The sequence below is a fragment of the Heterodontus francisci genome, chromosome 38, assembly GCF_036365525.1.
Source record: "Heterodontus francisci isolate sHetFra1 chromosome 38, sHetFra1.hap1, whole genome shotgun sequence".
Classification (NCBI taxonomy): domain Eukaryota; kingdom Metazoa; phylum Chordata; class Chondrichthyes; order Heterodontiformes; family Heterodontidae; genus Heterodontus; species Heterodontus francisci.
In genome coordinates, this window is record NC_090408.1 from 11,357,876 (window position 1) to 11,381,154 (window position 23,279).

The window sequence follows — 23,279 nt, forward strand, 5'->3', positions numbered from 1 at the left end:
GGAAATCCAAATACACTGCATCTACTGGTTCCCCTTTATCCACCCTACTTGTGACATCCTCAAAGAACTCTAATAAATCTGTCAAACATGATTTCCCTTTCATAAAACCATGTTGCATTATGATATTTTAAATGTCCTGCTACTACTTCCTTTCTTAATGGATTCTAGCATTTTCCAAATGACAGATGTTCAGACAAATGGCCTATAGTTCCCACTTTCTGTGCCCTGCCCCCTTTCCTTGATTAATGGTGTTACATTTGCGGTTTTCCAATCCGCAGGGACCTTTCCAGAATCTAGGGAATTTGAAAATTACAACTAATGCGTCCACTATCTCTGTCGCCACATCTTTTAAGACCCTAGGATACAGGCCATCAGGTCCAGGGGACTCGTCCGCCTTTATTCCCATTAGTTTTCCAAGTACTTTTTCTCCCTCCCTTTGCCTCTTGATTTTCTGCTATTCCTAGGATGCTTTTTATGTCTACTGTAAGGATAGATACAAGATACTTGTTCAAAGTCTTTGCCATTTCCTTGTTTCCCATTATTTATTCCCCAGTCTCATCCTCAAAAGGTCGAACACTTACTTTAGCTACTCTCTTCTTTTTTATCTATTTGTAGAAGCTTTTACTCTTTTTTTTTCTTGCTAGTTTACTTTCATACTCTAATTTCTCTTTTTTAAGTCATCCTTTGCAGGTTTCTAAAAATTTCCCAATCTTCTGGCTTACCACTAATCTTTGCAGCATTGTGCACATTTTCTTTCAATTTGATACCAGCCTTAACTTCCTTAGCCATGGAGGGTGCATCAATGGATATATAAAAAAAGATTCAAGTTGTTAGGTGTAGAGATTTTGTGTAACACTTATTTATCCCCATCAATGACAATTCCACAGAATACTGCTAGATAAACAAGTCGAGAATGACATAATGGGATCTATGAGTGCAGGTATTTTGTGAATATATTAGTTGCTTCCTCTTTGGTATAATTTCTTTTGCTGATGGTATGTATCATTAAAGATGCTCACATTGTACTGACTTATAGAATAATAGAACGTTTAAGGCACAGAAAGAGGCCGCTTGGCCCGTTGTGTCTGTGCCGGCCGAAAAACGATCCACCTATTCTAATCCCACCTTCCAGCATTTGGTCCGTAGCCCTGCAGATTACGGCACTTGAGGTGCATATCCAGACTCCTTTTGAATGAGTTGAAGGTTTCTGCCTCAACTACCCTTTCAGGCAGTGAGTTCCAGACCCCCACCACCCTCTGGGTGAAAACATTTTTCCTCATCTCCCCTCTACTTTTTCTACCAATCACTTTAAATCTATGCCCAGTCATCACTGATCTCTCTGCTAAGGTGAATAGATCCTTGACCTCCACTCTATCCAGGTGCCTCAAACTTTTGTACATTTCAATCAAATCTCCCCTCAGCCTTCTCTGTTCCAAGGAGAACAACCCCAGCCTATCCAGTCTTTCCTCATAGCTGCATTTTTCCAGTCTTGGTAACATCCTTATAAATCTCCTCTGTACCCTCTGTCGTGCAATTACATCCTTTCTGTAATGAGGTGACCAGAACGGCACACAGTACTCAAGTTGTGGCCTTACCAATGAGTTATACATTTCCAACATAACCTCCCTGCTCTTGTATTCTATACCTCGACTAATAAAGGAATAGATTCCATATTTTCAATGTAGTATACTGTATTCGCTGCTCACAGTGTGGTCTCCTCTACATTGGGGAGACCAAGCGCGGACTGGGTGACCGCTTTGCGGAACATCTCCGCTCAGTCCGCAAGCAGGACCCTGAGCTTCCGGTTGCTTGCCATTTCAACACTCCCCCCTGCTCTCATGCTCACATCTCTGTCCTGGGATTGCTGCAGTGTTCCAGTGAACATCAACGCAAGCTCGAGGAACAGCATCTCATCTACCGATTAGGCACACTACAGTCTGCCGGACTGAATATTGAGTTCAATAATTTCAGAGCATGACAGCCCCCCACTTTACTTTCATTTTTAGTCATTTTTAGTTATTTTTTCTTCCTTTTTTACATTCCTTTTTACATTTTTTACAATATTTTTTTGCATTTATTTCATTTCATCTTAGTCTCACCCACTGTTTTTTTCAGGTTGTTTTTCTTCAGGTTTGCACTTGCTGCTGTTCAATATTCAGTATATTCACACCTAATCTGTACTAATGCTTTGTCTTTCAACACACCATTAACATATTGTTTGCCTTTGCTCCGTGACCTTTTGGTCAGCTATGTGGCCTGGTCCAATCTGCACCTTCTCCTTTGTTATCTCTTGCCCAACCCCCACCTCACTTGTTTATAATCTGTGACTTTTCTAATATTTGTCAGTTCCGAAGAAGGGTCACTGACCCGAAACGTTAACTCTGCTTCTCTTTCCACAGATGCTGCCAGACCTGCTGAGTGAATCCAGCATTTCTTGTTTTTGTTTGTAATAGATTCCATATGCCTTCTTAACCACCTTATCGACCTGTCCTGCTACCTTCAGGGATCTGTGGACATTCACTGGAAGGTCCCTCACTTCCTCTACACTTCTCAGTATTTTCCCATTAATCATGTATTCCTTTGCCTTGTTTGACTCCCCCAGATGCATTACCTTATACTCCTCCAGTTTGAATTCCAATTTCCACTTTTCTGCCCATCTGACCAGACCATCAATATCTTCCTGCAGCTATCCTCCTCATTATCTACCACACGGCCAATCTTTGTGTCGTCTGCAAACCTCTTGATCATGTCCCCTACATTTACGTCCAAATCGTTAATATAAACCACAAAAAGCAGGGGACCCAGTACTGAGCCCTGCAGAACGGCACTGGAAATAGCCCTCCAGTCGCTAAAATACCTGTCAACAATTACCAACAACAAAAACAAGAAATGCTGGAATCACTCAGCAGGTCTGGCAGCATCTGTGGAAAGAGAAGCAGAGTTAACGTTTCGGGTCAGTGACCCGTCAGCAATTACCCTTTGTTTCCTGCCGCTGAGCCAATTTTGTATCCACCTTGCTGCATTTCCCTGGATCCCATGGGATTTTTTAAAAAAACAATCTGCCATGTGGGACCTTGTCAAAAGCCTTGCTAAAATCCTTGTAGACCACATCAACTGCACTACCCTCATCTAGCCTCCTTGTTACTTCAAAAAATTTGATCAAGTTGGTCAAACAAAGATCCTCTCTTAACAAATCCATGCTAACTATCCTTGATTAACCTGTGCCTTTCTAGGTGACAGTTTATCCTGTCTCTCAGAATAGATTCCAATAATGTGTCCACTACTGAGGTTAGACTGACTGGCTGTAATTATTGTGTCTATCCTTCGCTCCCTTTTTAAACAGAGGTACAACGTTGGCAGTTCTCCAATCCTCCGGCACCACACCTGTATGCAGTGAGGACTGGAAAATGATGGTCAGACATTCTGCTATTTCCTCTCTTGTTTCTTTTAACAGCCTAGGGTACATTTCATCTGGCCTTGGTGATTTATCAACTTTCAAGGATGCTAATTCCATTAATACTTTCTCTCTCCCTATACTTATCACATCCAATACTTCACACTCCTCCTCCTGAACTATAATATCTGCATTGTCCCCTCTTTTGTGATGACAGACGCCAAGTTTAGTTTAGTTTAGTTTAGAGATACAGCACTGAAACAGGCCCTTCAGCCCACCGAGTCTGTGCCGATCATCAACCACCCATTTATACTAATCCTACACTGATCCCATATTCCTACCACATCCCCACCTGTCCCTATATTTCCCTACCACCTACCTATACTAGGGGCAATTTATAATGGCCAATTTACCTACCAACCTGCAAGTCCTTTGGCTGTGGGAGGAAACCGGAGCACCCGGAGAAAACCCACGCAGACACAGGGAGAACTTGCAAACTCCACACAGGCAGTACCCAGAATTGAACCCAGGTCGCTGGAGCTGTGAGGCTGCGGTGCTAACCACTGCGCCACTGTGCCGCAAAGTATTCACTAAGAACCATTCCAACATCTTCCGCCCTACACATAGGTTACCTTTTTGGTCTCTTATGGGCCCTATTCTCTCTTTAGCTATCCTCTTACTCCTGATGTATTGATAAAACATCTTTGGGTTCACCTTGATTTTGCTTGCCAATATTCTTTCATGCCCTCTCTTTGCTTTCCTAATTTCCCTTTTGATTTCACCCCTCCATTTTCTATACTCCTCTTGGCTTTCTGTAGTATTGAGTTCTCGGTGTCGGACATAAGCTTTCCTTTTCTGCCTTATCTTACTCTGTAGGCTCCTTGACATCCATGGCGCTGTAGATTTGGCCGTCTCACCCTTTTTCTTTGTGGGAACATGTTTACCATGAACACCTTGAATCTCCCCTTTGAATGCCTCCCACTGTTCTGACACTGATTTACCTTCAAGTAGCTGTTTCCAGTCCACTTTTGCTAAATCACTCCTCAGTTTAGTAAAATGGGCCTTGCCCCAATTGAGAACTCTAACTTCTGTTCTATCTCTGTCCTTTTCCATAATTATGTTAAAACTGACTGAATTATGATCACTACCACCAAAATGCTCTCCCACTGCCACTCCTTCCACCTGCCCATCTTTGTTTCCGAAAACTAAGTCTAAAACTGCGCCCTCTCTTGTTGGACTTGCTACTTATTGGGCAAAAAAGTTCTCCTGAATGCACCTCAAGAATTCTGCTCCCTCAATTCCTTTCACACTAAAACTATCCCAGTTATTATTGGGGTAGTTAAAATCCGCTGCCCTATTGTTCATGCACTTCTCAGAGATTTGCCTACATATCTGCTCTTCTATCTCCCTCTGACTGTTTGGGGGTCTATAGTACACTCCCAGCAGTGTGATTATCCCTTTTTTGCTCAATCCATATGGCGTCATTTGATGAACCTTCCAACATATCATCCCTCCTCATAGCTGTAATAGTTTTCTTGCCCAAAATTGTCACTCCCCCTCCTTTCTTATCCCTCTCCCTATCGCGCCTGAAAACCCTGTAATCAGGAACATTGAGCTGCCATTCCTGTTCCTCGTTAAGCCATGTTTCTGTAATAGCTATGATATCATACTCCCAAGTGTCTATCTGTGCTCTCAGCTCATCTGCTTTATTTGCTATACTCCTTGCATTGAAATAGATATCCTTGAGCACTACCAAGTTCTTTGTTTCCTCTGTCTTCAAGACTCATCCATTAATTTTCTGCCTTCCATTTTCATTTCTGATTTTGTCCCAGCTGAGCCTGCCTTCAGGTCCCCATCCCTCTGCCAAACTAGTCTAAACCCTCCCCAGCAGCACTAGCAAAACTTTCCGCAGGGAACTCAGTCCAGGATCTGTTCAGGTGCAACCCATCTGGCCTGTACAGGTCCCATCTCCCCCAGAACTGGTCCCAATGTTCCTGGATTCTCAAGCCCTCCCTCCTGCACCATCTTTCCAGCCATGCATTCATCTGTCTTATCCTTCTATTTTTATACTCATTTGCATGTGGCACTGGGAGTAATCCGGAGATGACTACTTTTGAGGTCCTGCTTGCTAATTTCTTATCTAGCTCCCTAAATTCTGACTGCAGGACCACATCCCTCTTTCTACCTATGTCGTCGTTGGTTCCCATGTGGAGCACGACTGTTGGTTGTTCACCTTCCCCTTCAGGATGCTCTGCAGCCGCTCAGTGACATCCTTGACCCTGGCACCAGGGTTGCAACACACCATCCAGGATTCACGTCTGCGGCCACAGAAACACCTGCCTGTTCCCCTGACTATTGAATCACCTATCACTATGGCTCTTCCAGTCTTTCCTGTACGCCCTTGTGCAGCTGAGCCACCCTTGGTGCCATGGACTTGGCTCTGGCTGCACTCCCCAGGTGAAGCATCACTTTCCTCAGTATTCAGAACTGAATACCTGTTGGAGAGTAAGATGCACTCAGGGGTCTCCTGCACTACCTGCCTGATTCTTTTTGACTGCCTGGTGGTCATCCATTCCCTCTCTGCCTACATACTCTTAAGCTGTGAGGTGACCACATCTATAAACGTGCTATCCAGGTTTACTTACAGGGCATGTACTTTTCTTGGCTTCAACAGTCATTGGGCAAACTGGATAAGTGAGTCAGTATTGATCAGTCCACTGTGAGTTGCATTGTCACTTTTTAAAATGAAAACATATTTGTGGTGTGTATAACAGCAGAAACATTCTAGATTGTAGAATAATATTGCTTAGTTTATAATAGTTTTAAGTAAAATCCTGAGCTAACTGATAAACATCGACAACAACTTGCATTTACATAGAGCCTTCAACATAGTAACACATCCCAAGGCACTTCACAACTATGTTACCAGACCAAATTTGACACTGAACCACATAAGGAGGTATTGGGGCAGGTGAGCAAAAACTTGGTCAAAGAGGTAGGTTTTAAGGAACATCTTAAAGGAGAAAAAAGAGTAACAGAGGTGGAGAGGTTGGGAGGGAATTCCAGAGCTTAGGGCCTTGGCAACCGAAGGCATGGTCACTATTGGAGGAGCAATTAAAATCTGCGTAGCTCCAGAGATGTAGCAGAGATTTCGATGACCCCAAGTTTACAGAATGTGTAATGCCAGCTAAGAGTGTGTCGGAATTCATCGTAACATCATACTTTTATTGGCTTTATGAAATATTTTGCACAATGCTTACATTTCATTCACTCACACGAATCATTCTTTTTGTTAGTGTTGATGGCAGTTGTGTTGGTGATCCTCTCCGATATGGACAGAGCTTTGCCCTCAGAACATTGGAAGGAGTTACTGGGCAGGTACATTAACTCATGATTTACAGTAGATTTCTGATCTGTTTCCAAAATATATCATTCTTACAACAAACTGATTGTTGCCTGTAAGAATAAACAGAGAATCCTTCTGAAGAAGAGTCACTGACCTGAAACGTTAACTCTGCTTCTCTCTCCACAGATGCTGCCAGACCTGCTGAGTATTTCCAGCATTTCTTGTTTTTAATCCAGTTGTGGATGTTTGCTTCATTACTTATCCTCATGATCATTGCACTAACCCATATATGGTTTCCTTTAACAGCTGTACCTGACGAGTGATATCAAATTGTTTCTGAAGTTTGCCAAAAGATCTCGGATGCAGCTAGTGAATTTGACTGACCAGCTCTCATTCCTAAGTTGTTGGCAGGTTCTATACTTGGAACCACAGATGCGCCTTGAATATGATGGATACCCAGTGCAAGTATGGACCTTTTAAAATTGTGCTGTGTTTTACTGAGGATTGTTCTTTAAATTAATCTTTATAATTCGCTCCAATATTATTAAGAGTAATCATTTTCTATGATTTGCAATTTGTATTTTAGGATTCCTAAGTAGATTATTCTATAAGATGCTCTGATAATAGGTGATCAATCATAATAAGCCCAACCATCTTCAGTTGCTTCATCAATGTCCTTCCCTCCATCGTAAGGTCAGAAGTGGGGATGTTCGTTGATGATTGCACAATGTTCAGCACCAATTGCGACTCATCAAATACTGAAGCAGCCCGTGTCCAGATGCAGCAAGATCTGGACAACATCCAGGCTTGGGCTGATAAGTGGCAAGTAACATTCGAACCACACAAGTGCCAGGCAATGACCATCTGAAACAAGAGAGAATCTAACCAACTCCCCTTGATGTTTTATAGCATTACCATCACTGAATCCCCCACTATCAACATCCTGGGGGTTACCATTAACCAAAAACTGAACTGGGCAAGCCACATAAATACTGTGGCCACGACAGCAGGTCAGAGGCTGGAAATTCTGCAGTGAGTAACTCATTTCCTGACTCCCTAATGCCTGTCTACCATCTACAAGGCACAAGTCAGGAGTGTGATGGAATATTTCCACTTGCCTGGATGTGGCTCCAACAACACTAAGGAAGCTCGACACCATCCAGGACAAAGCAGCCCCACCTTCAACATTCACTCCCTTCACCACCATCGCAAAGTAGCAGCAGTGTGTACCATATACAAGACGCACTGCAGCAACTCACCAAAGCTCCTTCAACAACACCTTCCAAACCCACAACCTCTACCACCTAGAAGGACAAGGGCAGCAACACCACCTGCAAGTTCCCCTCCAAGCCACACACCATCCTGATTTGGAACTATATCGCCGTTCCTTCCGCTGTTGCTGAGTCAAAATCCTGGAACTCCCTTCCTAACAGCACTCTTGGTGTACCTACACCCCAAGGACTGCAGCGGTTCAAGAAGGCAGCTCACCACCACCTTTTGAAGGGCAATTAGAGATGGTCAATAAATGCTGGCCTAGCCAGCGATGTCCACATCCCATGAATGAATAAAAAAAATTTCTAGATCTCCCAAATGCTTTTGAAATGAACATTATAGGGATATAATGTCAGGCACTTAGAACCATAGAAGGGATCTATGCTGATTCTAAGAGTGATCCAAAGCTAATAAGAACATAAGAACAAGGAGCAGGAGTAGGCTGTATAGCTCCTTGAGCCTGCTTCAACATTCAATAAGATCATGACTAAGCTTCTACATAACTCCACTTTCCCACCCTGTTCCCATATCATTTGACTTCCTTAGTATCCAAAAATCTATTCTTCTCAGTCTTGGATATATGAAATGACTGAGTATCCAGACCACTCTGAGGTAGAGAATTCTAAAGAGTCACAATCTTCTGAATGAAGAAATTCCTCATTTGCTCAGTCCTAAATAATCAAACCCTTATCCTGAGACTTTGATCCCTAGTTCTAGGCTCTCCACCCAGGGGCAACGGCTTCTCCGCATCTAGCCTGTCAAGCCCTCTTAAGAATTTTATACACTTCAATGCGATCTTTCTCATTCTTCTAAACTCCAGCGAATATAGGCCCATTCTATCTTTGCTTGTAGATGAGCCCTCTCATATGAACATAGGAACCTAGGAGCAACAGTAGGCCATTCAGCCTATCGAGCCTGCTCAATATCATGGCAGATCATCCACTTCAATGCCTTTTTCCCACACTATCCTCATATCGACTTTGATCATTTGTATTTAGAAATCTATCAATCTCTGCTTTAAACATACTCAATAACTGAGCTTCCACAGCCTTCTGGGGTAGAGAATTCCAAGACTCACAATCCTCTGAGTAAAGAAATGTCTCCTCATCTTTGTCCTAAGTGGCTTCCCCCTTATTTTGAAATTGTGTCCCCTGGTTCTAGACTCCCCAACCAGGGTAAACATCATACCTGCATTTACCCTGTCTATCCCTTTAAATATTTTGTAGGTTTCAATGAGATCACATCTCATTCTTCGAAACTCTAGAGAATACAGGCCCAGTTTCCCCAATCTCTCTTCATAGGACAGTCCCACCATCCTGGGAACAAGTCTGCTGAACCTTCATTGCATTCCCTCTATGGCAATAATATCCTTCCTAAGGTAAGGGGACCAAAACTGCACACAGTACTCTAGGTGCAGTCTAACCAAGGTTCTGTACAATTGAAACAAGACTTCACTACTCCTGTACTCAAATCCTCATGCAATAAAGGCTAACATACCATTAGCCTTCTTAATTGCTTGCTGTACCTGCATGTTAGCTTTCAGTGACTTATTGACAAGGACACCTGGGTCCCTTTGTACATCTACACTTTCTAATCTCTTCCCATTTAAGAAATACTCTGCACATCTCCTACAAAAGTGGATAATCTCTCATATTTCCACATTATATTCCATTTGCCATGTTCTTGCCCACTCACTACGTCTGTCCAAATCCCCTTGAAGCCACTTTGCATCTTCCTCACCACACACATTCCCATCTAGCTTTGTGTCATCTGCGAACTTGGAAATACTACATTTGATCCCTACATCCAAATCATTGATATATATTGTGAACATCTGAGGCCCAAGCACTGATCCCTGCGGCACTCCGCAAGTCACAGCCTGCCAACGCAAGAATGACCCGTTTACTCCTACTCTCTGCTTTCTGCCTGTTAGCCAATCCTTAATCATTGCCCGTATATTACCTCCTATTCCATGTGCTTTAATTTTGCTAACCAACCTCCTGTGGGGGACTTTATCAAAGGCCTTTTGAAAATCTAAGTATACCACGTCCACTGACTCCCCTTTAGCAATTCTGTTAGTAACATCCTCAAAAAACTCCAACAGATTCATCAAACATGATTTCCCATTCATAAATCTATGTCAGCTATACTCAATCAGATCATTATTATCCAAGTGTCCATTTATCACATCCTTTAGAATAGATTCTAGCATTTTCCCAACGACTAATGTAAGGCTAAAAGGTCTGTAATTCCCTGTTTTCTCTCTCCCTCCCTTCTTAAATAGTGGGGTGACATTTGCGACCTTCCAATCTGCAGGAACTGCTCCAGAATGCATAGAATTTTGGAAGATGATCACCAATGCGTCCACTATCTCCATAGCTACCTCTTTCAACACTCTGGAATGTAGAATATAAGGTCCTCGGGACTTATCAACCTTCAGCCCAATTAATTTTTCCAATACAATCTTCTTACTAATACTAATTTCCTTCAATTCCTCATTCCCCTAATCCCTTGGATCTCTAATTCTGGGAGATTTCTTGTATCTTCCTCAGCAAAGACAGACACAAAGTAATCATTTAGCTTCTCTGCCATTTCTCTATTCCCCATTATAAATTCCCCTGACTCTGCCTGTAATGGACCCACACTTGTCTTAGCCAAATGTTTTCTTTTTACATACCTGTAGAAGGTTTTACAGTCCGTTTTTATATTTTTTGCTAGCTTACATTCATATTCTATGCTCCCTTTCTTTATCAGTTTCTTTATCCTCCTTTGCTGTGTTATAAAATCCTCCCAATCCTCAGGTTTACTACTATTTCTGGCAACTTTACAGGCCTTTTCTTTTAATCTTATTCAATCTTTAACTTACTTTGTTATCCATGGTTGACTGCCTTTACTTTTGGGGTTTTTGTGCCATGAAGGAATGTATAGTTGCTGTAAACTATGTAATATTTCCTTAAAGACTATCCATTGCCTATGTACTGCCATACCTTTTAATGTATTTTCCCAATTCACCTCAGCCAGTTTGCCCCTCATACCTTCATAATTTCCTTTGTTCAAATTTAACACCCTGGCTTCAGGTTGAACTACCTCACTTTCAAACATAATGTAAAATTCTAGCATATTATGGTCACTCATCCCTAAAGATTCTTTTACAACAAGATTATTAATTAGCCTTTTCTCATTACATAAAACTAGATCTAAAATAGCCTGTTCTCTCGTCGGTTCCTCAACATACTACTCTAGAAAACCATCCCTAACACACTCCAGAAACTCGTCCTCCACAGCATTAGTGCTCATTAGGTTTACCCAGACTATATACAGATTGAAGTCACCCATGATTACTGTATTACCCATGCCACATGCTTCTCTAATCTCCTGATTAATACCATGCCCCACACTACTATTACTGTTTGGTGGCCTATAAACAACTCCTACCAATTGCTGCCCCTTGCTGTTTCTTGGCTCCACCCAAACAGATTCCACATTTTGTCCTTCCGATCTGAGATCCTCGCTTACTAATGTACTAATCCCAACCTTTATTATCAGAGCAACACCACCTCCTTTTCCTTTTTGCCTGTCCTTCCTAAATGTCGAATATCTTTGAATATTCAGTTTACAGACTTGGACACCCTGTAGCCACATTTCTGTTATGGCAATTAGATCATACGGGATGGTGGGACTATCCTATGAAGAGAGATTGGGGAAACTGGGCTTGTACTCTCTAGAGTTTCGAAGAATGAGAGGTGATCTCATTGAAATCTACAAAATACTTAAAGGGATGGACAGGGTAGATGCAGCTGAGATGTTTCTCCTGGTTGGGGTGTCTAGAATCAGGGAACAACTTCAGAATAATGGAGAAGCAGCTGAGGACTGAGATGAGGAGAAATGTCTTTAGTCAAAGGGTTGTGAATCTTTGGAATTCTCTACCCCAGAGAGCTGTGGAAGCTCTGTCATTGTGTATGTTTAAAGCAGAGATTGACAGATTTCTAAATACAAATGACATAAAGGGATATGAAGATTGTGTGGGAAAAAGGCATTGAAATCATCATATTGAATTTCGGGGCAGGCTCGATGGGCTGAATGGTCTACTGTTGCTCCTATGGTCCTATATGTTCCTATACCTTGGCATGATTTAATGGAAAAGACAATTGTGCACATTGCAAGTTGGGGTGCTGATTCATCGTACCTATTTTGCGCTGCTGCTGTTGGCTGATTTTGCCAAATTCAATTTGCTTCCCCCCATGGAAATGGCTAAAGGCCAGGGGCCCCTTCATCCTCAGCCACTTTTCAGCCTCACCTATCCCTCCTCCCCGCCTTCTTATCCATTAGCTCAGATGCTTTGTTTACTTCCATAATTTAAAAATCAAATTAGAGTGAGCAAAGGAACTGCCTCTCTTCTGCTCTTCTTGCTCCCACACGGAATAGTTAGAACACCTCTGCCTGGGTTCATCCTCTCCTCAATTTTAACACATTCTCAAGTTTATGCAACACCAAACAAAAGCTAAAATGTGTGTGATCAGTACGTTCTAATTTTTGAATCTGTCTCACACACAAATAAACACAAACGTTTTTTTAAAATAGCTCAATAAAGTTTTTGAAATCTTGTTTACAGAATTATTTGAAGAAAATCTATTGAGTAGAAAAGGCAAAAAATGAAAATCCCATCAGTACAGCTGACTGAACAGCACTGATACACATTGGCAAATTAGGTAGACTGCACATGCTCAGACCGAACATCTTTAGGCAAAAAAATTATATTGCACTTGTATCTTCAGCATCGAACCTAGTGCATTACTTTTTGAAGTGTAGTCACTATTATGTCGGCAAACACAGCCGCCAGTTTGCACACAGCAAGGTCCCTGAAACAGCAAATAAAATGAACAGCCAATTGAGCTGGTTTTGATGATGATAGGTTAAGTATTAACCAGAACACCTCCCTGCTCTTTTATAAATAATGCTGTGCGAACATTTACATCCTGAACAGACAGATGAAGTTTCAGTTTAATGTCTCAGCAAAAGACAGCAGCTGACAATGCACTGTTCCCTCAATATTGCACTATGTGTTACATACAAACATATGAACTCGGAGCAAGAGTAGGCCAGTCAGCCCCTCGAGCCTGCTCTGCCATTCAATACGTTCATGGCTGAACTGACTACTCCACATTAAAGGCCTGCTCAGGTCAATGAAAATGAAAACCCGTCAGAACCACATCGCACCTGAGCCCGACCTGGCCAGAGTCCCTCCATTTTTTTCCCGCGCCTGACCTGACCCGAGCCCGACCCGACCTGATTCCGACCCGACCACCGGAATGTTCCCTTTACCTACCTTGTGACTCCCAATCTGTAGGAAGCTGCAGCATGAGTGTAATGGCGTCATAGAGACGCTCACTCGCTCACTGCGCAGACTCAGAGTTTCCCTCTTTGACATCCTGGACTCCCAGCTCAGATAGGTGTTTTACTTTTAACACTTCTTGCTGTGTGTCTGACCCGGACCTGACCCAACCTGGACCCGGCCCGACCCGACCCAAGCCTGAAAGCCGGACCCGGAAGAGCGACCCAACCCGGTCCCGTTGGGTTCGGGTCAGGTAGCAGGCCTTTACTCCACATTCCCGCCTACCCACGATAACCTCTTACCCTTTTGCTTAACAAGTATCTATCTACCTCTGCCTTAAAAATATTCAAAGACCTGCTTCCACCACCTTTTGAGGAAGAGAGTTCCAAAGACTCACAATCCTCTGAAAGAAAAAATTTCTCCTTATCTCTGTCTTAAATGAGTGACCTCTTATATGTAAACAGTGAGCTCCTAGTTATAGATTCTTCTCCAAGAGGAAACAGCCTTTCCACATCCACCCTGTCAAGAACCCTCCAGATCTTATATGTTTCAATCAAGTTGCCTCTGACTCTTCTAAACTCCAGCGGATACAAGCCTAGCTTGTCCAACCTTTCCTCATAAGACAACCCACCCATTCCAGGTATTAGTCTCGTAAACCTTCCCTGAACTGCTTCCAATGCATTTACGTCCTTCCTTAAATAAGGAGACCAATACTGTACACAGTACTCCAGATGTGGTCTCAGCAATGCCCTGTATAACTGAAGCATCACCTCCCTACTTTTATATTCAATTCCCCTCGCAATAAATGCTAACATTCTTTTAGCTTTCCTAATTACCTGCTGTACCTGCATACTAACTGTTATGACCGACCGCTCCAGCCAAAGCCCCCAATCAAAATATATGATTCTGATTATGGTGGGAGAAACGCACTGTTAATTCAATCCTGTTCCTCCACAGATCGCCTATCATATCATTTTAAACTTTGCAAATTAAAGAAGGACCCAGCCAAATTGCACCATCTATTAACCTCCGAATGAGGCTAACCAAATCGGGTGTCTTTAAATCAACAAATTAACTGTTTAATTAGAAAAACTAAATTTTTAAACACTACGAAGATATACGCAACATCTAAAATAGAAAAAATTAAAGTCCTTTCAGATTTACGCTCCTGCCAGATGTGGAACAGTCCAAGGTTGCTTGAAGACCTCACAGCCATCCGATGGGGAAAAAAGGTCCTTCAACAGTAGAACAGTCCGTAGTCTAATCCAGAGGTCGAAATTGTTGCTTTCCTTCTCCAGTGATGGATTTCAACAATTAACAACTTGCAAACACTTCTTCATGAATCAATTTGGCTTTAGAATTTTTGAGGGATAAAAGATTGTCACATCTAACTTCCCTTCCTTAAGTTTAAATTATCAGAGGTCTCAGTTTTAGAACATAAGAACATAAGAAATAGGAGCAGCAGTAGGCCATTCGGCACCTCAAGCCTGCCCCACCATTCAATAAGATCGTGGCTGATCTGACCCAGACCTCAACTCCACTTTCGTGCCAGCTCCTCATAGCCCTCAACTCCCCAATATTTCAAAAATCTATCTACCTCCACGTCAGTGATCTAGCCTCCACAACTCTCTGGGATAGAGAATTCCAGACATTCACTACCCTCTGAGAGAAGAAATTCCTTTGCATCTCAGTTTTAAATGAATGTCCCCTTATTCTGTAACTATGTCCCCTAGTTCAAGATTTCCCCACTAGTGGAAACATCTTCTCAACATCTACCCTGTCAAGCCCCCCCAGAGACTTGGGCATTTCAATAAGATCACCCATCATTCTTCTAAACTCTAATGAATAAAGGTCTAACCTGTTTAACTGTTCTTGATAAGTCAACCCCTTCATCCCAGGAATCAGCCTAGTGAATCTCTTTTGAACTGCCTCCAATGCCAGTATATCCTTTCTTATATATGGGGGCCAAAACTGTACGCAGTACTCCAGGTGCGGCCTCACCAACACCCTGTACAGTTGTAACAAGACTTCCCTATTTTTAAACTCCAATCCCTGGCAATAAAGGCCAAAATTCAGTTTGCCTTCATAATTACTTGCTGCACCTGCATGCTAACTTTTTGTGTTTCATGCACAAGAACTCCCAGATCCCTCTGTGCTGCACTTTTTTGGAGTCTCTCCATTTAAATAATGGTCTGCCTTTTGATTCTTCCTACCAAATAAAAAAAAAGTGCATGACCTCACACTTTCCTGCATTAAACTCCATCTGCCAAGTTTTTGCCCACTCACTCTGTGCCAACCAACAACCATCCATTTATACTAATCCTACATTCCTTACCACATCCCCACCATTCTCCTACCACCTACCTACACTAGGAGCAATTTACAATGGCCAATTTACCTATCAACCTGCAAGTCTTTGGCTGTGGGAGGAAACTGGAGCACCCAGCGGAAACCCATGCAGTCATAGGGAGAACTTGCAAACTCCACACAGGCAGTACCCAGAACTGAAGCTAGGTCTTTGGAGCTGTGAGGCTGTGGTGTTAACCACCACGCCACTGTGCTGCCCTAAAATAAGCAGACTAAATTCTCTTCCATCAGTTTAAATGCTCTGAGAGCACTCCTTTCAGGTACTAAAACACAGCTGTCTGTCTGTGACCTATTTGAGCAGGCTGTTTTCCCACTATAAGCCAATTCAAAATTAAATTGTAACAAATGTATCTTTTGATGCTCAGTCTGAGTGGCTATATCCAAGGCAACGAGAGTGCACCCTTTGAATCGCAGTCTCTGAATTGCTGTAACCAATCGCAACAAAAATGCATTCTTTTACTCAGCTTCTGGAGCCTGCTGCCTTAAAGCAGTATGGCTTCTTTTCCCAGCCTTAAAAGGCACACTGCATTCTTCCCTGAAAAAAAAATATTTCGATCATAACACTAACCTTTTGCGATTCATGCACTTTGACACCCAGATCCCTCTGCATTTCAGAGCTGTGCAGTCTCTCACCATTTAGATAATATGCTTCTTTTTTATTCTTCCTGCCAAAATGGACAATTTCACATTTTCCTATGCTATATTCCATTTGCCAGATCTTTGCTCACTCATTCAACCTATCGATATCCCTTTGTAGCCTCCTTATGTACTCTTTACAACCTACTTTCCTACCTATCTTTGTGTCTTCAGCAAATTTAGCAACCATACCTTCAGTCCCTTCATCCAAGCCATTTATATAAATTGTAAAAAGTTGAGGCCCCAGCACTGATCCCTGTGGCAAACCACTCGTTACATCTTGTCAACCAGAATATGCCTACTCTCTGTTTCCTGTTAGCTAGCCAATCTTCTATCCATGCCGATATGTTACCCCCTACACCATGAGCTTTTATTTTCCGCAATAACCTTTGATGTGGCACCTTGTCAAATGCCTTCTGGAAATCCCTTTTATCCACAGCACATGTTACTTCTTCAAAGAACTCCAATAAATTGGTTAAACATAATTTGCCTTTCACAAAACCATGTTGACTGTCTGATTACCTTGAACTTTTCTAAGTGCCTTGCTATAACGTTTTTAATAATAGCTTTTAACATCTTCCCTATGAAGAATAGCTTACAGTCTACTTATGATAATTCAAAATCATTTTTGTGGTAAAAATGGAATTATCCAGTAACTTGAATTAACCATTGCAAATAGCAGAGTAGAGTTGGAATTTAGTGCCAAAAGAATTGCATTATTGAAGAAGAGTAGATTGTATGTGTTGATCGGGATTGAACCCACATTACTTTGAGAGAGTATGCTGGCAAGTGTGCTAATCTAACACTTGAGATGCTATGTCATGAAAGGATTTATTAAGATCCCTTAATTTAAAAGAAATAAAAATACCATCCCATCTAAGACATGCAGTGTATTGACATAGTTTCAAGGTCTCATAGAATATATGAAGAAATGCCTTTCTAAACTCATTATTATGGGAAATGCTCATGGTTTCAGTTAAATGGATAATCTCCTGCGAATAAGAAAATATCTTACTTGGTTGTCAGTACACAATGTACTATATATTAGATTTATTATAGAGTGTCTCACAGCCCAACTCATCCATGCCGGTGTTTAAGCTGCACATTGGCCTTCTGTCATCTACTTTATCTAACCCTATCTGTATATCTTTCTATTTCTTTCTCCCTCATGTGTTTACCCAGCTTCCCCTTGAATGCATCTATGCTAATCATGTCAACTGCACCTTGTGGTAGCACATTCCACATTCTAACTACTCTTTGGATAATGGATTTTCTCCTGAATTCCCTGTTGGATTTATTAGTTACTTTATTTATGGCCCCTAGTTTTGGCCATCCCCACAAGTGGAAACGTCTTCTCTACCTCTACCTTATCAAACACATCCATATTCTTAAAGACCTCGATTCAGTTACACCTCAGCCTTCTCTTTTCTCAGTAAAACAGCTGCAGCCTGTTGAACCTTTCCTGATGGGAATAACCTTTAAGTTTGGATATCATCCTTGTAAATCTTCTCCAATGCCTCTATATCATTTTTATAGCAGGGAGACCAGAATGATGCACAGTGCTCCAAGTGGAACTAGCAAAATTGCTCTTGCAGAAAGCTGGCATAGATTCGATCGGCTGAATGGCCTCCTGTGTTGTTACTATTCTATTCTATAATTCTAAGTGTGGTTCAACCAAGCTTCTGTATAACTTTTACATAACTTCTCTGCTTTTCAGTTCTATCCCTCCAAAAATGAACCACAGGGTTGTGTTTGCTTTTGTTATGTCCTTATTAACCTGTGTGATTGTATTACTTCTGACTTTTCAAGGCAAATGTAAAAGTACTTATCAACCATACCCGTACGAACCAGGCTTTAGCAGCTCTTCTGAAGTATGCCTTCTGGTAAGTATTTGTTTATTAAAGACCAAATGATAAGTAATAGTTTCGTGATGTTTCCATTATAAATTCATTTGCATTAACTGGCAGTGTCAATAAGAACATAAGAAAATGAGTAGGGCATGCAGCCTTTCAAACCTGTTCCACCATTCAATTAGATAATGGATGATCTGTCTGTTAACTCCATCTACCCGCCTTGATTCCATAACCCTAAGCTATCAAAAATCCATCAATCTCAATTTTGCAACTTTCTGTTGAACTAACCTCAGCAGTTTTTTGTTGTAAGAGTTCTAGATTTCCATTACCCTTTATGTGAAGAAATCTTCCAGACATCACCCTTGAACGGCCTAGTTCTTGATTTGAAGGTTATGCCCCTTGTTCTGGATTCCCCCACCAAGGGAAATGGTTTCTCTCTAACTACCCTGTCAACTCCTTTAATCACCTTAAGCACCTCAACTAAATCACCCCTTAATTTTTTTTTAATGCTCAAGGGACGACAAGCCTGGCCTGTGAAACCTTTCTTCATAATTTAACCCTTTTAGCCCCAGCATTATTCTGATGAATCTGTGCTTCACACCCTCCCCCGCCAGTTCTATCCTTGCTAAGGTGCAGTGCCCAGAACTGAACATCATACTCTAAATGGGGTTTAACAAGACTTTTATATAACTGTAAGATAACTTACACTTTTGTATTCAAGTCCCTTTAAGATAAAGGCCAGCAAACCATTAGCATTTAAAATATTTTTTTATACCTGCCCACTAGCTTTTAATGGTTTCTGTACATGGATCTGAAATCTCTCTGCTCATTCACAGTTCCTAGCTTTTCACCATTTAGAAAATACTCTGATCTATCTAGATCCAAAGTGGATGACCTCACGTTTCCTTATACTGAACTCCATCTGCCACAGTTTTGCCCACTCACTGAATCTATCAATTTCCCTTTGCAACGTCATGATATACAGTTCTCCTTCATCATCGTGAAAAGCTGAAGCCCCAGTACAGATTCCTGGGTGGACACTGCCAGTCACATCCTATCAATTGGAGTATATACCTATTATCCCTACTCCTTGCCTCCTATCTCGAGCCAATTCCCTACCCATGTCAACAGGTTACCTCCAATTCCAAGTGCTTTCATTTTTGCTACCAGTCTCGTGTGTAACCTTATCGAATGCCTCTGGAATAACATCCATAGACACTTACTGGGCTGAATTTTCCCAGCCCATTAGCGATGGGCTGGGAAGAGGGAGTGCTGGCAAAATGGTGGGGGAAGGTATCAGGAGGGGAGCCTGACTTCTTCCCACCACCGTGGAATTTTGTTAGCAATGGGAAACTTGACTGCTCAGACACCCCCCACAGCCAGCCAATTGAGGCACTTAAGTGGCCAATTAAGGGCCATTTCCCACCTCCGTGGGCATAAAACCTGGTGTCTGTCAGTGGGTTCTGGAGGTGGGGGTGGGCCTTCTTTCATTAACAATCCATAGCCCATGGAGGGCCATTGTCCCGCCCCTCCCCCCTTGCCCAGCAGCAATAGCTGCCCTCACGTCAAAGGCACTCTCGATAGTCGGGGCCAGCCTGTCTGGCCCTGTGTCCCCCTTTCCAACTCACCTGTCATCAAGGGTGCCCTGCCATTGAGGTTCCCTGTTCCCTTAGACTGCAGTGGTGCCGGTGTGGCTGCCAAGCTGCCAGCCCTCTGATTGGGCCAGCAGCTCTTGGAGGTGGGCTGCTGTCCTTATTTGGATGGCAGATTTAATTGGCTGTTGCTGCAATATGCCGCCCTGTGTCCCGCTGCTGGCCCAGGTGGGGCTGGCTCCCGCTTTTGGCTCTGGTGGCTGGACTTCAATGTCGTCCACAAAATGCAGCCTCCTTATTTACCATGTTAGTTACCTCCTCAAAAAATTCATCTAGGTTGTTAGACATGACTTACTTTTTATAAATACATGCTGGTTCTCCCTGATCAGCTCATGTATGTCCAAATGCTCAGTCACTCTGTCTGTAATATTACTCTTAACATTTAGATGTTAATTTTAACTGGGAATGAGTTTTAGGTGGGTGGAGTTTGCGGGGGGGGGGAGCGGCAGTTCTTGCAATGGGCAGTAGTGGGGGCAGGCGCATGTGCAAAATGCACTCGCTGACCTAGATATCAGGCCCTGGATAATTAACTTTTTCTTTTCTAACTACACTTTCAACACTTTGAAGTCTGATGGATATAATTTACAGGTAGGTTTTCCTCTTCAGCATGGGGTGTAACAGCTTGACGGGGCAGAAATCCAGAAAATAATGATCTGTCCCGGACTGCTCCTGATTGTCCATTCATTCAAATGAATGGAGGAGCCACGCAAGCCCAATTTTGTGATAAAGGCTTCATCCCTGTTAATGTTTTGCTGAAGAAGAAAATCAGTGCCATTGAGCTCACGATAGAGGACTGAATGATCCAATCTAAACTCGGATTGTTTTCACTGGAACGACGGAGGTGGAGGGGAGGCATGATAGAGGTTTACAAAGTTATGAGCGGCATGGACAGAGTGGATAGTCAGAAGCTTTTTCCCAGGGTGGAAGAGTCAGTTACTAGGGGACATAGGTTTAAGGTGCAAGGGGCAAAGTTTAGAGGGGATGTGCGAGGCAAGTTTTTTACACAGAGGGTGGTGAGTGCCTGGAACTTGCTGCCGGGGGAGGTGGTGGAAACAGATACGATCGCGACGTTTAAAATAACGTTTGACAAATATATGAATAGGAAGGGAATAGAGGGATACGGTCCCCGGAAGTGCAGAAGGTGTTAGTTTCGGCAGGCATCAAGATCGGCACAGGCTTGGAGGGCCGAATGGCCTGTTCCTGTGCTGTACTGTTCTTTGTTCAAAAATATTTTATGTACTATTTGCAGGACAGCATTTGGAAGAGAGCATGAAATCGCTGCCAACACTTTCTATGATAGCCATCGAGCTGAAGTAGACTTGAACCACTGGGTTATTGTCACTGGTGATCCCAGTGTCCCAAATGGCACCTTGTTTCAGGCACCTCCACCTATTTGCGAAGATGAAGAATCAGAGAAAAAGCACAGAACGGCTTCACCTGACTGCTTAACTCAAAAGTGAAGACCACTTGTTAATTTAACAAGCTATAGCTAATGCACCTTCTGATCTAAATAGAAAAACATCAATTCCTCCTCCTCACTGTCCCAGCCTGAAAGTTTGTAAGCAACATTGGCAGTTCCATACATGAGCCTCGTTTGCACCTAGCAAGGAATATTATCAATCATAAAATATTTGTAACTTCTGAAACTTCTGCAGTTTCTTGCAAAATGTCATCGTGTTCAATGTAAAACATTTATAAAATAATTGAAATGCAGCAAAATACAGGGAATGACAGGCAAAGATTAAATACTGACCAATGTAGGAGTGTATGATTGTACTTATTCTTTTAATAAATCAGCTAGTTTGTCAAGAGAAATTGTGGTTTGTTTTGCATTCTTCATTCTATGCAAATTGAATAGCTATGTACACACCAAGGAAATGGAGTAAAATGGGATTGGGGGCTGGATTTTATAATCTCATGAAAAAACGGCAGCCGGCCCACACAGGCTGCGCACCAGAGAGCCACTGCAATCTTCCGTGCGGCAGCTCATTTGTATCCCCGGGGCGGGCTGTCCCTCCGTCGCCGGCAATTGCATCAGCAGCCTATATGCAGGCGCTGACACCATTATCAGGAAACCCCCCCACCTGCCAAGACTGAGGCACACATTATTTCGCCACATGAACAAAAACTTAAAATTGCAAGACCTGACTGGAAGGACATTTGCATAGTACCAGACAATGGTGAAACAATGGGGAGCCAGCAGTTGCTTCCCCAATACACAGAACTGGTCAGGCCAGTTTTAGTCACATGACTAACTGGCTGTTGCAGAGAATTTGAACTTCCAACAAAGGATTTTGAAGAGACTGTTTCATATAAGGAGCTAGTCACATGACTAAGCTGCTGGGCGACCTGGGAGTTTTTTTTGAATTTGAACTCCCAACGAAGGGATTTGAACAGATTTGATTGTCAAAGAATACAGCAGGATCGGTTGGAAACTTGGGCGGAGAAATGGCAGATGGAGTTTAATCCGGACAAATGTGAGGTAATGCATTTTGGAAGATCTAATGCAGGTGGGAAGTATACAGTAAATGGCAGAACCCTTAGGAGTATTGACAGGCAGAGAGATCTGGGCGGACAGGTCCACAGGTCATTGAAAGTGGCAACGCAGGTGGATAAGGTAGTCAAGAAGGCATACGGCATGCTTGCCTTCATCGGTCGGGGCATAGAGTATAAAAATAGGCAAGTCATGCTGCAGCTGTACAGAACTTTAGTTAGGCCACACTTAGAATATTGCGTGCAATTCTGGTCGCCACACTACCAGAGGATGGGTAGGCTTTGGAGAGGGTACAGAAGAGGTTTACCAGGATGTTGCCTGGTCTGGAGGGCATTAGCTACGAGGAGAGGTTGGATAAACCCGGATTGTTTTCACTGGAACGATGGAGGTGGAGGGGCGACACGATAGAGGTTTACAAAGTTATGAGCGGCATGAACAGAGTGGATAGTCAGACGCTTTTTCCCAGGGTGGAAGTGTCAGTTACTAGGGGACATAGGTTTAAGGTGCGAGGGGCAAAGTTTAGTGGGGATATGCGAAGCAAGTTCTTCACACAGAGGGTGGTGAGTGCCTGGAACGTGCTGCCAGGGGAGGTGGTGGAAGCAGGTACAATAGCGACGTTTAAGAGGCATCTTGACAAATACATGACTAGGATGGGAATAGAGGGATACGGTCCCCGGAGGTGCAGAAGGTTTTAGTTTAGGCAGGCATCAAGATTGGTGCAGGCTTGGAGGGCCGAATGGCTTGTTTCTGTGCTGTACTGTTCTTTGTTCTTTGAACAGAGAACACTGTGTGCTCATGGACTGAGAACATCTCTCCTGTCTGCCTGCCTCCATCTCTTCCCACAGAACTGAATCTTGTGAAAACACGTGAAACTCAAAGAGAGAAAGGTTTCCTACGTGAACAAGGTTTTAAGAAGACTACTGGGCCCCAATG

At 42.7% G+C, this 23,279-nt stretch overlaps 1 protein-coding gene across 2 annotated transcripts in view; it reads left to right on the top strand.

Annotated features, from left to right (window-relative positions):
• Nucleotides 1–21,667, top strand: part of cfap161 (cilia and flagella associated protein 161) — a 156,816-nt gene extending 135,149 nt beyond the window's left edge. For both annotated transcript variants that reach the window (XM_068017589.1, XM_068017588.1), the window contains exons 4-7: nt 6,691–6,772; nt 7,047–7,205; nt 18,157–18,230; nt 21,102–21,667. In XM_068017589.1, coding sequence (XP_067873690.1) covers nt 6,691–6,772; nt 7,047–7,205; nt 18,157–18,230; nt 21,102–21,312 — 526 coding nt within the window. In that variant the 3' untranslated portion in view covers nt 21,313–21,667. The remainder of the gene's footprint in view (nt 1–6,690; nt 6,773–7,046; nt 7,206–18,156; nt 18,231–21,101) is intronic.
• Nucleotides 21,668–23,279: the final 1,612 nt, after the last annotated feature.